Raw genomic sequence first — 15,682 nt, 5'->3', positions numbered from 1 at the left:
GAAGTTTGAAAAGCAATTACTTCTTCCTTAGAATGCATTATCAAAACAGAAAAAAACATACCTAGGGTAGAAACTATATGACTTCTGCAGGCTCCCATGATTCTATAATCTTAGATATTACTCATCTCCTAAGTAGCTTTACTCACAATGTGTGAAAAGAACAATGGACACTTCTTTATTTCCATTTTTCTATAATTCTGTTCTTTAGGGAGGAGGTAAATGACAAATTACGGGACATGCCAGATGGTACCTTTTTGGTCAGAGATGCCTCAACAAAAATGCAAGGAGATTATACTTTGACACTACGGTGAGTATTTTTCATCATGGCTAGTGTTCTATTAGCATAATATTTCAGTATACAAATATTTGTGTTTTATTTAAATCTTTAAAGATATCTTTTCATATCTACTTAATTTAGATACATAGTTTTGAGTTGTTTGGTTAATTATTTTTTGTGTATTAAATATTTAAATGTCTTGTATAAAATTGACAACAATTTTTATTTTTATGTAGCAATAAGATGAGAAGGCTAAAATCCCCAAGTGTGTTAGGAAGTTAAAGTTATACTGTTGACCTTATGAGTAACAGAGAGGTTATGGATATAACCTATGGTTATTAATATGTGGGAATCTATAATAACTCTACATTATATATATTATATCCATATGTATCTATAATTATATATATCCATCTAATATATTGTTTTTCTCAATGCAGACTTCAGAAAGTAAAACTCAACATAACTTAGGTTGATGAGGATTGTAGAAGATAAAGCAATTCTGTTATGCTGTTTATATGGGCATATTAGATTCTCGTAAGTGGTAGATTACTTTTTACATTTTCAGAGATGAGGCATACATGTAGAAAGATTAGGGAAGCTGTTTGAGATTTCCACATTTAATTTCAACAATTTAAATAGTCTAATATAATAAAATCTTGTGATTTTAAAGTGGTATTATCTAAAGAAAATAATAATAATGAACAATGACAACTCATTGTGCAGTATCTTATTTATTTCTCACAATAAACTTATGAGGTACAGTTTTTATTATTTCCATTTTCTAAGTGAAAGCAACTGAAACTTAACCCAATTAAGAAACTTGCCTAGAGACACATAGCTAGTAAGTTTCAGAGGATATTTTCCAATCCAGATTTATCTGGCTTTTTGCTGTCTTTCCACATTTATGCTAGAAATTTGGAGTCATTATATCAGTTTCTGTTAAAGATATTAAAAATTAAGGGCCTCCTGGTGGCACAAGGAGTTAAGTCTCAGTACTGTGAAGTTATCAGCAGCCACTGCAGCATGAGTTTGATCCCCAACTACAGAGCTACCTACAGGGAGCAGCAGACCTTTCCTGTCTCGCCTGCAGCTCTCCTCAGCAGTGTATTTCAGATAATCCGCCTGTTCTGCTCCCCACTCTGTCTCTGGTGAATTCTCTCAACCCCCTGCACATCTGGTGTATACCCCAGCTCTTGTATACATAAATAAAATAAATCTTTAAAAAATATTAAAAATTAATATCTTTGGACTTATACATTCTACATTGATTCGTTCAATACAGTTTTTTGTCTGTTTCTAGTCATTCAGCCTTCTGTCTCTGCCACTCAACAGAGACTGTTAAAACTAATGACCACTTCTCTCTTACCTTACCCGACCTATTAACATCATTGGTCATAGACACTTTTTCCTAGAAACAACTTATTTTTTTGATTTCTATAAAACCACACTCTTCTTGGGGGCCTCCCTGGTGGTGCAAGGGGTTAAGCACCGCACTATGAAGCAATCCGCAGCCTCTGCAGCACAAGTTTGATCCCCGGCGGGCCAGGAAGAAACCCACATGGTGCCGCAGACCTCTCCTGTATTGCCTGCTGCTCCCCTCAGCAGTGTACTTCAATCAATCTGCCTGTTCTGTTCCCCACTCTGTCTCTGATAAATCCTCTCATCCCTCCCCCCACATCTCTGGACTGTACCCCAGTTCTTGTATGCATAAATAAATAAATCTTTAAAAAAAAACACACTCTTCTTAATTCTAGGACGTTTCTTTGTTCAATATCTAAATGTTAATTTGTCCAGGGTTCAGATTGGGCCTCCTTCTCTTTTCTGTATTCATTCTTCCAAGATGAGTTTGTCCTATCCTGCGACTTTATTTATTTTTTTAAAGATTTATTTATTTTTTCATACAAGAATCGGGATACAGGCCAGATGCGCAGGAGGGTGAGAGGATTCACCAGAGACAGAGTGGGGAACAGAACAGGCAGACTGACAAAAAAATGAGGGGAGCAGTGGGCGAGACAGGAGAGGTCTGCGGCGCCATGTGGGACCCCCGCCAGCCAGCCAGGATCGAACCGGCGCTGAGGACAGCTTCACAGTGCTGCGCTCAACTGCCTGCACCACGAGGGGAGGCCCCTATTCTGCGACTTTAATATCTAAGTGATAATGATTCATAAATCTCATCTCCAGCTCTGACCTCTAGAACTCCAGGTGCATACAGCCAGTTGCCTGCTTGACTTTGTCACTTGGATAACTAGGGGCATGCTAATTTTAACAAGGCCAAAGAGGAATTCTTGAATCCTCATCCAACTACCCCTATCCAAACTGTTTATCTTCTAGTCTTTACTTTTTTTTTTTTGAAATGGAATCACCATCTCTACAGTTACTCAAGCCACACATCCTTTTCCTCTATTTCTCTCACCCCCACATCCCATCCATCACTAAACAAGTCCTACTAACTCTACTCCAAATCTATATTTGAAATCTCTTCACTCATCTCTACCATCCAGATCTAATTCACTACCATTTGATTGCTCTTTTTTTTAAAAAAAAATTGATTAAACTTTATTTTCTTACATTGTTTATTTTTCGTACAGTTTTTTTTCCTTTTTTTTTTTTTTAAGATTTATTTATTTATTTATACAAGCATTGGGTACAGTCAGAGGCGCAGGAGGGTGAGAGAATTCACTAGACCAGAGTGGAGAGAACAGGCAGAGTGACGAAGTACACTGCTGAGGGGAGCAGCGGGCGGTAGGAGAGGTCTGCGCTCCATGTGGGACCCTCGCCCGGTGGCTGGGGATGGAACCGGCGCTGCAGAGACCGTGGGCAGCTTCGCAACCCAGCGCTCAACCACTGCACCACCAGGGAGGCCCTTTTGTACAGTTTTTGATTTCTCCCTTCAGGTGTAGTCCCCATACTACCATATCACCTTGAACCATCACCATAGTCCCTGTGCTCTTCCCTCCCCTGTTTCGCTTGCTCCTTTGTTGTCACCTTCTATCAGACCTCGCAGTGTCTTCTAACTTCTAATTTTCCCTACCTCTCTTGACCATTTTCTGCACAGCACCCAGATCATTTTAAGATCTGAGTCTGCTTGCTCCTTTATTTAGAACTCTTCAGATCTTCCCTACTGCACATAAGGTAAAGAATTTGGATTTTATTTCACTTACTCTATTTGACCTCAAGATGTAGGTCTCAGTCTACTTATTCCCTCATCTGTTTCCACTCTCCCCATTACATTCAATCCCTCAATTCTTTATCTCAGACAAGTTATTCCTGCCTTACAGCCATTGTAATAGCTGTTTCATCAGCTGTTCCGCAATAGCTGTTTATTCTTTCTGATCTTTGCATAATTGGTTCCTTTTTTGTCATTCAGATCGCTGCATGTATGCTTACCTCTTCAGGTGTTCTTTAACCACTCAATCAACAGTAGCCGTTCAGTGTTGCCTCAATTTACTTCTCTACATGGAAACTAACTATTTAGTATTTTCTCCTCTACCACCTTGTCTATCTCAAACCATTAGAATAAATTCTCTGAGATTAGAGACTTGTAAACAATCATTGCTATATCGCAGTGTCTAGACTAGATGCACACTTTGGAGATATTGCTGATTTGGTTACAGACTACAGCAATTAAGTGAATATTGAAATAAAATGAGTCACACAAATTTTTTTGGTTTCCCAGTGCACATAAAGTTTATAGTTAAACTATATGGCAGTCTATTAAATGTGCAATAGCATTATGGCTAAAAAATGTACATACCTTAATTAAAGAAATACTTTATTGTTAAAAAATGTTAATCATTACCTGAGCCTTCAGTAAGTTGTAGTCTTTACTGGTGGAGGATATTGTCTTGATGTTGATGGCTGTTGACTAATGAGGTTGGTAGTTGTTGAAGGTTGGGGAGGTGCCTGCAATTTTTTAAAGTAAGGCAACAATGAAGTTTGCCACATAGATTGACTTGTCTTTTCACAAAAGGTTTCTCTGTAGGATGTGATGCTGTTTGATAGCATTCTACCCTCACTAGAACTCCTTTTAAAATGGGAGTCAATCCTTAAACCGCAAGGCTACTTTATCAACAAAGTTATGTAATAGTCCAAATCCTTAGTTAATTTACTTGAAGTTGCCATGTTTTTTAGGAACAAAGGCCAGCAGGGGTTCTACTCACTGACTCCTACTCTAGGATCACTGTGATCTGTAGCTGGCAGGGATCTTTAATAGTCCATGGTTCAGCTGGATTTCTCCAGATGTGAGAATTTCCTGATAGCATTTTTCAGATGGTTTTCCATTTGATCTTTCAGTTGTAGGAAGCTAGTATCTTCCTTTTGATGCTATACTATACCTTCCTATAGTATTATTGTGCAACTATAGAGTTCAGAGGATTATCTTTGTCCTGGAATTTGTACTAGTACCAGGGGCATGTACGTGAATAAGACTTGGTTTTAGGGCCTCCCCGGTGGCGCAGCGGTTGAGCGCTGGGTTGCGAAGCTGCCTGCAGCCTCTGCAGCGCTGGTTCGATCCCCGGCTGCTCCCCAGCCTCCGGAGGAGGGTCCCACATGGCATGCAGACCTCTCCTGCCGCCCACTGCTCCCCTCGGCAGTGTACTCTTCGGTCCTTCTGCCTGCTATGCTCCCCGCTCTGGCTCTGGTGAATTCTCTCACCCTCCCGCACTTCTGACTGTACCCAGTGCTTGTATAAATAAATAAATAAATCTTTTAAAAAAAAAAAAAGACTTGGTTTTACCCTTAAGAGTTCACAATTCAAATGTGTAATGATGGATAGTTGAGACACATATGTATTATACCTCATGCAGTATGCTAAGTGTTATATTAGAGTTCTTCCTTTTCTTCCTTTCTTCCAATCCCTGGTAATCACTGTTCTACTTTCTGTCTCTGTGAAAGACTATTTGACTATTCTGGGTGCCTCATGTAAGTAGAATCATACAATATTTATCTTTTTGTGTCTGGCTGATTTCATGTGGAATATTGTTTCTGGGGTTCATCTATACTATAGCATACGTCAGAATTTCTTTTTAAAGCTGATTAATATTCTATTGTAAGTATGTACTACATTTGTTATGTAACACTTCCTGGGCATTGATGAGAATGTTTTAAAGTTTTCATGTATCTAGTACAAGGTCTGACATGACAGAGATATTCAGTAAGTATCTGAAAGAAGGAAGGAATAAATAGGTGAAAAATAATGAGAAAGTTTCTCAGAGGAAATGACAATCAAGCTGCACCTTCATAGATTTTGCCATGCAGAAAAGTGATAGCCTTAATTCAATTTAAGAAATTCACAGTGCTCAGTACTAGTGACTGCAAAGAACCTAAGTATGAGTTAAAACTTTTGTCTTAAGGAACACATAGTCTAGTAAGGGCAAGGGGTATATAAGAAAAGTGCTTTGACTTAAACTGAAATGACACAAGAAGTTCAAACTGTGCTTTGGGGGCTCAAAGGAGGAAAATGGATAGCTTATTGAGATGATATAGAAAGCTGTCTATATCAAGGAAGAAATAGCATTGCAATTTATGTTGAAGAAGGGAATAGGTTTGGATATATAAAAAGTGGGAGAGGAGGGTGCAGGATTTGGTAACAAGAGGAACAAAGATATGGAGGCCAAAAACTGTAGAAACATTCTGAAATGCAGCCCCATTTGGTTAAAGGTAAAGTCTGCAAAAAAGAAAAAGGTAGGGGATAGAAGGTTGAAAGAGGGTCATGTTGAAAAGGACCTTGAATTCTGAAATTTGGAGTTTGTATTTAATAGTATAGGTTGTTAGGGGAAACCATTGCATTTTTTTCAGCAGGGAAGTTATATGATTAGATTATTTGAACACAAAGAATAAATATGGATAGACACTAGTAAAGCATTAGAAGGCTATATGAATTGAGAGTTAATGATAATCTAGATAGGATTTAATTATCATTTAATATTTCTTGAGTTCCTACAATATTTTCAGAACTGTACTAGGAAAAGGAAATGATAACATGTCATGAGTGAAGGCAGGGAGACAAAATAAACATCTGAAAAAGAAATGAGATCAGTGTTATGAAGTACTGTCTAGGGAATACATAAGGTTTTATGATAGGGAATGTGAAGAAAGAAAATGTAAGGTAGTTGAGGAGGGTCTCCTTGAGGATGTGATGTCTGAAAACAGAAAGATTAAAAAGAGCTAACCAGAAAAGTGTTCCAGGGAGAGGGAACAGAAGATGCAAGGACACTGATTTTGGAGCCTGAGGTAGACAGAGGGGGAAGGGATTGAATTTGCTAAGTCATTGGCAACCCTCAAATGAAAGGAATGATTATAAAATCAGACTTTAGAGAGTATGTGGGTGAAGAAGTAAGTCAATTCAATAATGATTTAAAAAATCAGTAATTAGGGGGCCCCTCTAATGGTGCAAGGGGTTAAAACACAACCTATGAAGCTATCACCAGCCACTGCAGCACGAGTTTGATCCCTGGCTGGGAGCAACCCACATGGCGCAGCAGACCTCTCCTGACTCGCACACTGCTCCCCTTAACAGTGTATTTCAGTCTGCCTGTTCTGTTCCCCACTCTGTCCCTGGTGAATCCTCTCACTTCCCCCACACACACACCTCTGGCCTGTACCCCAGTACTTGTATGCATAAATAAATAAATCTTTAAAAAAAAAATCAGTAAATAGGGCCTCCCTGGTGGCTCAAGGGGTTAAGTTGCAGCACTTTTTTTTTTTTTAAGATTTATTTATTTATGTATACAAGAACTGGGGTACAGGCCAGAGGTGTGGGGGATGAGAGGATTCACCAGAGACAGAATGGGGAGCAGAACAGGAGACTGACTGAAATATATTGCAGAGAGGAGCAGCGGGCAAGTCAGGAGAGGTCTGCTGCGCCATGTGGGTTGCTCCCTGGTCGGGGATCGAATTCATGCTGCAGTGGCTGCGGATAGCTTCATAGGTTGCATCTTTTTTTTTTTTTTTTAATTATTTATTTATACAAGCACTGGGTACAGTCAGAAGCGCGGGAGGGTGAGAGAATTCACCAGAGCCAGAGCAGGGAGCAGAGCAGGCAGAAGGACCGAAGTACACTGCTGAGGGGAGCAGCGGGCGGCAGGAGAGGTCTGCGCGCCATGTGGGACCCTCCTCCAGTGGCCGGGGAGCAGCCGGGGATTGAACTGGCGCTGCAGAGGCTGCGGGCAGCTTCACAACCCAGCACTCAACCTCTGCGCCACCGGGGAGGTCCCCATAGGTTGCATCTTAACCCCTTGTATCACCAGGGAGGCCCAAGTCGCAGCACTTTGAAGCTGTCTGCAGCCACAGCAGCATGAGCTGACCCACATGGCGTAGTAGACGTCTCCTGTCTCACCTGCTGCTCCCTTCAGCAGTGTATCTCAATCAGTTTGTCTGTTCTGTTCCCCACTCTGTCTCTGGTGAATCCTCTCACCCCTGCACCTCTGGCCTGTACCCCAGTTCTTGTATGCATAAATAAATAATTCTTTAAAAAATCAGTAAATAGTATTCATTGAAGAAAATCTGGATAGTTAACAAATCTTTAGGAATATGCTGTATGCTAGGCATTGGGACAGGTGCTAGGATAGCAAAAGGAATAGCATGATTCTTCTGTTCAGAAAGATTATAGTAAGAGAGAGAGAGACTATAATTAAAAATTAACTGTTCGTCAGTTCCATCATGTCTTCATTTTCCTTTTTCTCTGCTTTAGAGTCCTTGATCCATTATTAAATTACCCCTGTGAATATATACTCAACAAACTTGCTCCTTTCTCTTGAGTAGCCACCTAAGTATATCCCAACACTTGTTAAATTGAACTTTTCATCTATTGTCTATACTTGCGCTGTTAAATGTGAAGAAAAATATACCACACATACCAGTCATACTTTAAATTTCTGACTATTAATCATAAGTGGGCCTTTTAGTACTGCCCAGCTTAACTGCATTTCCACAAACCATTGCCCTTCCACTTTCTTAGATGACAATTTCATGTTTTTTTTTTTTTCCTCTTACATCAACAACTCTTCTTCCCCCCTTTAACTTAAAGCAACTTTAAGATTTATTTATTTATTTATTTATTTATTCAAGCACTGGGCACAGTCAGAAGCGTGGGAGGGTGAAAGAATTCACCAGCGCCAGAGAGGGGAGCAGAGCAGGCAGAAGGACCGAAGTACACTGCTGAGGGGAGCAGCGGGCGGCAGGAGAGGTCTGCGCGCCATGCGGGACCCTCGTCCAGTGGCCGGGGAGCAGCCAGGGATCGAACCGGCACTGCAGAGGCCGCGGGCAGCTTCGCAACCCAGCGCTCAACCGCTGTGCCACCGGGGAGGCCCTTAAAGCAACTTTAAAAAGTTGCTTCCTGAGCGCATGCAAACAGTGAGATGATATCTAACTCCCTTTTGTTCCAAATGTCATGGTTATCCACATATTTATCTGAATGTAAATACTCTGCCTCTTTCCTATTCCAGTGAATGATTATTCATTTTCTTGTCCAGGTTCTACCTCTCTGCTTGTGTCCTGTATCCCAACCCATCCTTCTAATCCACTCAGGGATATCATCTAGGCACTATCTATCCTTTCTTTTCTTTCTTTATTTTTGCATAGAAGAACTGGCATGTAGTCTTGAGGTGCAGGGGATGAGAAGATCTGCCAGAAACAGAGTGGGGAGCAGAACAGGTGGATCTATGGAAATATACTGGTGAGGGGAACAGCGGGCAATATAGGAGAGATCCACTGCCCCATATTTGGGTTAGCTCCCTGGTCAGGGATTGTCCTTTCTTTTAACAGTTTTTGTTTCTCTACTGAGATCCAGGCCTATATCTCTTTCCAGTTACTTCTCTATTTCTCTGCTCCCATTTGCAGCATTATTTCCCTAGACAGTTGTCTATAGGCATTTCTTCTTCCTCTTTTTTTTTTTTTAATTCTCTTTAATCCATTCCAGTTAGCCTCCCATCCTTACCATTCCACTGAAACCATTTAGTCAGGATCCCATAGTGATCTCTTCTTTGTCAGTTCCCAAGATCTTGAACCCATTGATTACTTCCATTTTTGTTGAAATGCTTGTGTAAAAATAGTTTTTTAGGGTACCATGCTCTTAGTTCTCTTACTTCATTAATTGTTCTTTCTTGATTTCCTTTGCTGATTCTTATCCCCTGACCAGTAAACATTGGTATGTCCCAGAATTTAGACCTTGGTTCTCACCTCTTATTCAGCTATACTTATCTTTAAATAACATCTGTAGACTGACAACTCCTGATTTTAGATTTCTTGCCCAAACCTTTCTCCTGAACTTTAGACTCTTCAAGTAGGTTGGTAGGTCATCATCTTCACTTGGATATTTGCTAAGCATCTCAACATGTCTAAAATCAAAATGATTTTCCCCTTTAAATTTATTCTTTTATAGACCCTTCTTCATTTCATCAAGTGAATAAGTGAGAATTCTGTTCTTTTTTTTTTTTTTATAGAGGCATGTTTATTTCTTTCTTTATTTGTTTTGTTTGTTTGTTCTGTTTACACATGCACTGGGTACAGTCAGAAGCGCGGGAGGGTGAGAGAATTCACCAGAGCCAGAGCGGGGAGCAGGGCAGGCAGAAGGACCGAAGTACACTGCTGAGGGGAGCAGCGGGCGGCAGGAGAGGTCTGCGCGCCATGTGGGACCCTCCTCAGGTGGCCGGGGAGCAGCCGGGGATCGAACCAGCGCCACAGAGGCCGCGGGCAGCTTCTTAACCCAGCACTCAACCGCTGCGCCACCAGGGAGGCCCAAGAATTCTGTTCTTTTAATTGCTTAAGATAAAAACCTTAAATCATCTTTATCTTGTCTTTTTCTCTCATACCCATATGCGAGCCATCAGCACATCCTGCCAGCTCTTCAAAACATATTCAGAATCCCCTGATCTCTTATTATCTCCACTGCTATGCCTCTTTTCCAAGATGCCCGTAACCTCTTGCCTGGATTATTTAATTAATCTTCCATCCGATCTTTCTACTTTTACTCCACTTTGCATGGTCTCTTCTCAGTCCAGAAGCTATAATGAACTTTTAAACCACAAGATAGATATCATTCTGCTCAAAACCCTCTTGTTTCCCCACCTTATGCAGTAAAAACCAAAGCCCTTACCAGTGGCCAACAGGATGTTATATGAGCTAAGTTCCTTTTGTATTTCTTAGTTTGCTTTTTACTACTCCCTTTTGCTCTTTCAGCCCTAGCATCGCTGATGTCCTTGCTGTTCCTCGAACATATTAAATGTGCTTCTGCCTCAGGGACTCTGCATTTGCTGTTTTCTCTGCTTGAAAAACTTTCCCCCACATAATTGCTATGTCAGCTCTCTCACTTAGTTTAGGACTCTGCTTAAGTCCATTCCATATACTTAAGTTCTTCATCCATCTACATACTGACCTTCTAAGCGTTATTTAAATCCATCCATAGATTCAGACCTATTGTGTTTAACCTTCCACACCTTTTTCATGAGTGACAGCATGGTATAAAGAGGTAGCAAGGTGTATTTTTCATGCTAAGTCTTCATGCTGCTGTAAAAAGAGTTGAGTGGGAATGATGCAATATTTTGTTATGATATGAATCAATCTGCTGGTTTTAGATTATACTTTAAGGGACTTAAAAAATGTTGCCATTTTGGGCGGGAGGGGAAGGATTGGGGTCAGAATGGGGCGTTTGCAATTGTATGGGGGAATATAAAAATAAAATTTATTATTTAAAAAAAATGTTGCCATTTTAAGCTTTGGTTATAAATTATTTTTAAAGGAACCTCTCTATATGACTCAATAATCAAAAATATTCTAAACTATTCAAACATAAGATTATATCCATCTAATATAAATGGCTATACTTTATAAAACAGTTGACTCACTTACATATTGTGATGGCATAAAGAAAGTTGCTTCCAAGAATTACAAGCAAATATAAAAGACAAAATATTGTCAGGTGCTACATTACTCAGTTATAAATCATTCAAGGAATTAATTATATATTAACAATAAAACCTTGAGTGTCTAGGTGATTTGTTTAGAGACAAATGTTTCTCATCCCCCTTCGTAGAGAGATGGCTTTTGCTTCCTTTCGAACACACGTGATGACTTACCTACACTATGTTCCCAGAGAGGTTGCCTTTATTCTTCCTGAAAAAAATTGGTAAAATTCAAATTAGAAAATCTATTCAGAAAACAAAAGACACAGTTTACTTCTATAAGTTATTTTTCTTAAGTGATTACTTTTGCTAAATTTGTTGGTACTGCAGGTCAGCTGGCAAGACCTTCAGAAACCAAGATATTTATTTTATAGACAAAAGAAATAGTTTTAAATTATATATATATATATATATGTTTACACGCACAACTATATAGGCCTTCTCACCCCTTCTATCCTCATTAACTTGGTAAAACTTGCTTATTAATATGATACCAGGCTTTCAGATCTCAGTATGAAAGCAATACTTCAGTAGAGTTTGGGGGGAAATCTACAGTTGTTGTCTTGTTGTTCACAGGAAAGGAGGCAATAATAAGTTAATAAAGATCTATCATCGAGATGGTAAATATGGCTTTTCTGATCCTCTGACATTTAATTCTGTGGTGGAGCTCATTAACCACTATCATCATGAATCACTTGCTCAGTACAATCCCAAACTTGATGTGAAGTTGATGTACCCTGTATCCAGATACCAACAGGTATGATTAGCTCTTTAGCAAGTCATTGTTTAACGACATCATTTGATTCTAATTTACCAAGCTTATCAGTTAAAAAATAAATGTTTCTATTTTAAAAGTTCTTAAGGTTTAACATGTTTTTGGACTTTGGGCTAACTGTTCCTTAACAGCTCATTGCATGTATTTATTAAGCTTATATGAAAATATTTCTGTTTATATTTCCTATTTATACTTCATTTCTTAATTTATAAAGTAACTATTTTGATGTTATCTAAAGATTGATCTTAGTGTTAATAAAAAAGATTTAGTACTTTTGTATGCTTAATACGGTGGCTCAAAGCTACAGTAGAAAGATAATTTCAAAATAAATACATGTGGAAAAATTCATGAGTCAAATTGTTAATTTTCTTTATTTTTTCTGTTTTTTATTAAAGGATCAGTTGGTAAAAGAAGATAACATTGATGCAGTAGGCAAAAAATTGCAAGAGTACCACTGTCAATATCAGGAAAAGAGCAAAGAGTATGATAGGCTATATGAAGAATATACCAGAACATCCCAGGTTAGTATATTTTTGTTGGGTAGGCCAGTAAGTATGCAATTTTATAGTTATACTGGATTTTATATAATTTGTCTATCAATCTTTAGCTATCTTAATGTTTCAAAGATTTTTATTAATTTATTTTGCATAGAAGAACTGGGGTGCAGGCCAGAAGTGTGGGGGTAAGAGGGTTCAGCAGAGACAGAGTAGGGAGAGAACAGACAGATCCACTTTAATACACTGCTGAGGAGAGCAGCTGGCAAGCCAGGAAAGGTCTGCTGTGCCATATGTAGGTTAGTTCCCTGGCTGGGGATCGAACTCAGACTATAGCAGTGATAGCACTGAGACTTAACCCCCTACGCCACCAGGGAGGCCCTATCTTAATGTTTTAAACAGCCTTTTTGAGACTTGGGTCATATAAATCTCTTTCTCATTCATAAATCATTTTTACTGGTTACGGATATACTTAAGTATTTGAATTAGTGACCAAGAAAATACATGTTGGGGCCTCCCTAATGGCCTAGGGGTTAAATCTCAGTGCTATCACCATTGATCCCGCCGGGGGGTGCAATGGACCTTTGCTGTCTCGCCTGCTGCACCCCTTAGCAGTGTGTTTCAGTAAATCCACCTGTGCTGCTTCCCACTCTGTCTCTGGTGAATCCTGCCCCCCAGCCTCTGGCTTACACCCCAGTTCCTCTACATGAAAAATAAATATTCAAAAAAAAGGAAAATATATGTAACTGGATATCTCCTGTACTTCTTTTGAAACATAGATTATACATTAAACACCTTATTAGTTGCGTTAGTGTATGTTGATTAATCCACACTACAGTAACATTAGTTCATTCTATTAAATTTAAAGTGAATTCTCAGTGTAAAAGTAACCTGAGTCCTTTCTAGTAGATAATAATTTTGTCTAGTGTTTTTTTTGTATTTCATGGGTTTTTATAATCTTTCTCTTGCTTTCTTTCAAATTATTCATCTTATAGCTTCTTAAGATGGAAATTTTGTTCATTAGTTTTAAAACATTTCTAATATAACCATTGAAAAACATAAATTTCCCTCTTATTTTAAATTTTTAAAATTTTTTTAAAGATTTATTTTTATTTTTATACAAGAACCAGGGTATAGGCCAGATGCGTGGGAGCGTGAGAGGATTCACCAGAGACAGAGTGGGGAACAGAGCAGGCAGACTGACGAAATGCACTGCTGAGGGGGGCAGTGGGCAAGACAGGAGAGGTCTGCTTCGCCATGTGGGATTCTCGCCGGCTGGCTGGGATTGAACCCGCGCTGCAGAGGCTGCAGACAGCTTCACAGTGTGGCGCTTAACTGCCAGCGCCACCAGGGAGGCCCAAATTTCCTTCTAAGTAACACTAAAAATACATCTTACAAGTCTTGTTATACTGTATTTTTATTATTTGGCTTAAATTATCATCTTGTTTCCCTTGTGATTTATTCTTTGGCACATGCATTGTTTAATTTCTAAATATTTGGGACTTTCACAGATATATTATTTATTTGTGGTTTACTTTTGTTGTAGTAGGTTAACATATTCTTTAAGATTATATACTCTTTTGAAATTTATTGACTGATGACATAGCACTTGCCTTATCTTGGTAAACTTTCCATGTGCACTGGCAAAGGCTGGTAGAGTTGTTGATATAGTGCTATATAAAAATAAAAATAAATATAGTCTTCCAACTGTTCTTTCTACTTTTACCCCTCCCACTTTGAATGGTCTCATCTCAGTCCAACAGCTATAATGAACTTTTTAAAACACAAGATAGATATAATTCTACTCAAAACCCTCTTGTGTCTCACCATCTTATGCAGTAAAAACTAAAGCCCTAACAGTAGCCTATAGGATGTTATATGATCTAAGCTCCTTTTGTATTTCTTAGTTTGCTTCCTACTACTCCCTCTTTTGCTCATTCAGCACCAGCATTGCTGACCTCACAACCCAGCCATAACCGCACTTAACAATTCTAGCAAAGCCCATCTCAGATATGGGAGATCGTCAGATATGGAGAATATTTCTTCCATGGTTCTCGACTAACCTTATATATGCCACCGTACTGAGCAACTTCTTCCCCACGCAGAAACACCTTCTCATCTCTTTCCAGGTCCTCATTCTTACCTCGATTTATAACATCATGAACTGTCATCTGCAGCACCATTGATGCTGTCCAGTGGAAGTACTTTCTCTGCACCCAGTCCAGACATTGTTGCCATCTTGACTGTGTCCTCTAACCATAGCTAAATATTTAGATATTGGCATTCCAATAAATTTATAATCCTATCTGATATACATGATGTAACCTCAACTATATGGAATATCACAAAGTTCTAGCCTCCCTTATCTGCTAATCCTTTTATGTTCTCACCCTTTTGAGCAATTAATGATTGCTGAACATCTCCCATTTTCTTCCCCTGCCCCAGTCTTTATGACCTAGTTCATACGTTGCCTCCTCTGTAAAGCAGTAAGTAATTTGGTCCCCTTGATTGCCTCACCATGATATGAAAACAAACCTTATCATAGTTTAGAATCTATTTCACATGTGTATATTGAATCCTGAAGGGCAGTCTCCCTATTTTATGAGTCTCTTTATCACCACATGGTACTTTTCAGATAGTGGATTCTCAATAATCATTTGTTGAAATTAATCGGTACTGGGTAGTTGAAGAATTATATACTATCAGGACTAAAACTTTTTAAGTGGTAAACATTCAGGATAGTAATCTTTCTAGAACTTTATATGTATATCTTGGCTTTCTAAAGTAAAATGAATAACATTTAACCTCTGAAGATTTTAGGGAAACTGTGATTCAAATACTACTCTCTTACTAATAGTCTCATATCTCATCAAAATATATGGGACTGTTTATCCTGGTGCTGAATGGCTTACCCTGCTGGATTTACCCTGCTGGAGTTTTTGGTTTTTCATCTTAGCGGTCTTTGTGTATCTGATTTTAGCAGGTACTCTTCCTCTTCTGCTGTCTGCTTCTGATCAGATTAATCTACTGATGAATCTGTTTGGAAAACTGCATCCTTTAGAAATGAAAGTAAGAATAAATAGACTTTACAGGATTGTTCTAGAAATAAGTTTTGCACATTGGTGCATGGACTCTTCTGCTACATCTGCTCCCTCAGCACTTTTTGGGATCAGCACTTCAGTAGGTATAAAGGCAGAGTTTATCTTTGTTTTCAAGGCTTTCAGGGTAAATTTCT

General features: G+C 38.9%; 1 protein-coding gene across 4 annotated transcripts in view; it reads left to right on the top strand.

The window, feature by feature from the left end:
* Nucleotides 1-15,682, top strand: part of LOC311176955 (phosphatidylinositol 3-kinase regulatory subunit gamma) — a gene marked incomplete at both ends in the record, with an annotated part of 95,162 nt that overhangs the window by 65,464 nt on the left and 14,016 nt on the right. For all 4 annotated transcript variants that reach the window (XM_084242615.1, XM_084242618.1, XM_084242617.1 and 1 more), the window contains 3 exons: nucleotides 209-307; nucleotides 11,755-11,935; nucleotides 12,349-12,474. In XM_084242615.1, the coding sequence (XP_084098741.1) occupies nucleotides 209-307; nucleotides 11,755-11,935; nucleotides 12,349-12,474 (406 nt within the window). The remainder of the gene's footprint in view (nucleotides 1-208; nucleotides 308-11,754; nucleotides 11,936-12,348; nucleotides 12,475-15,682) is intronic.

Source organism: Talpa europaea (genome assembly GCF_964194135.1).
Source record: "Talpa europaea genome assembly, chromosome: 9".
NCBI classification, from domain to species: domain Eukaryota; kingdom Metazoa; phylum Chordata; class Mammalia; order Eulipotyphla; family Talpidae; genus Talpa; species Talpa europaea.
The sequence above is the reverse complement of the archived record's forward strand: the minus strand, read 5'-3'. Positions and strand labels throughout refer to the sequence as shown.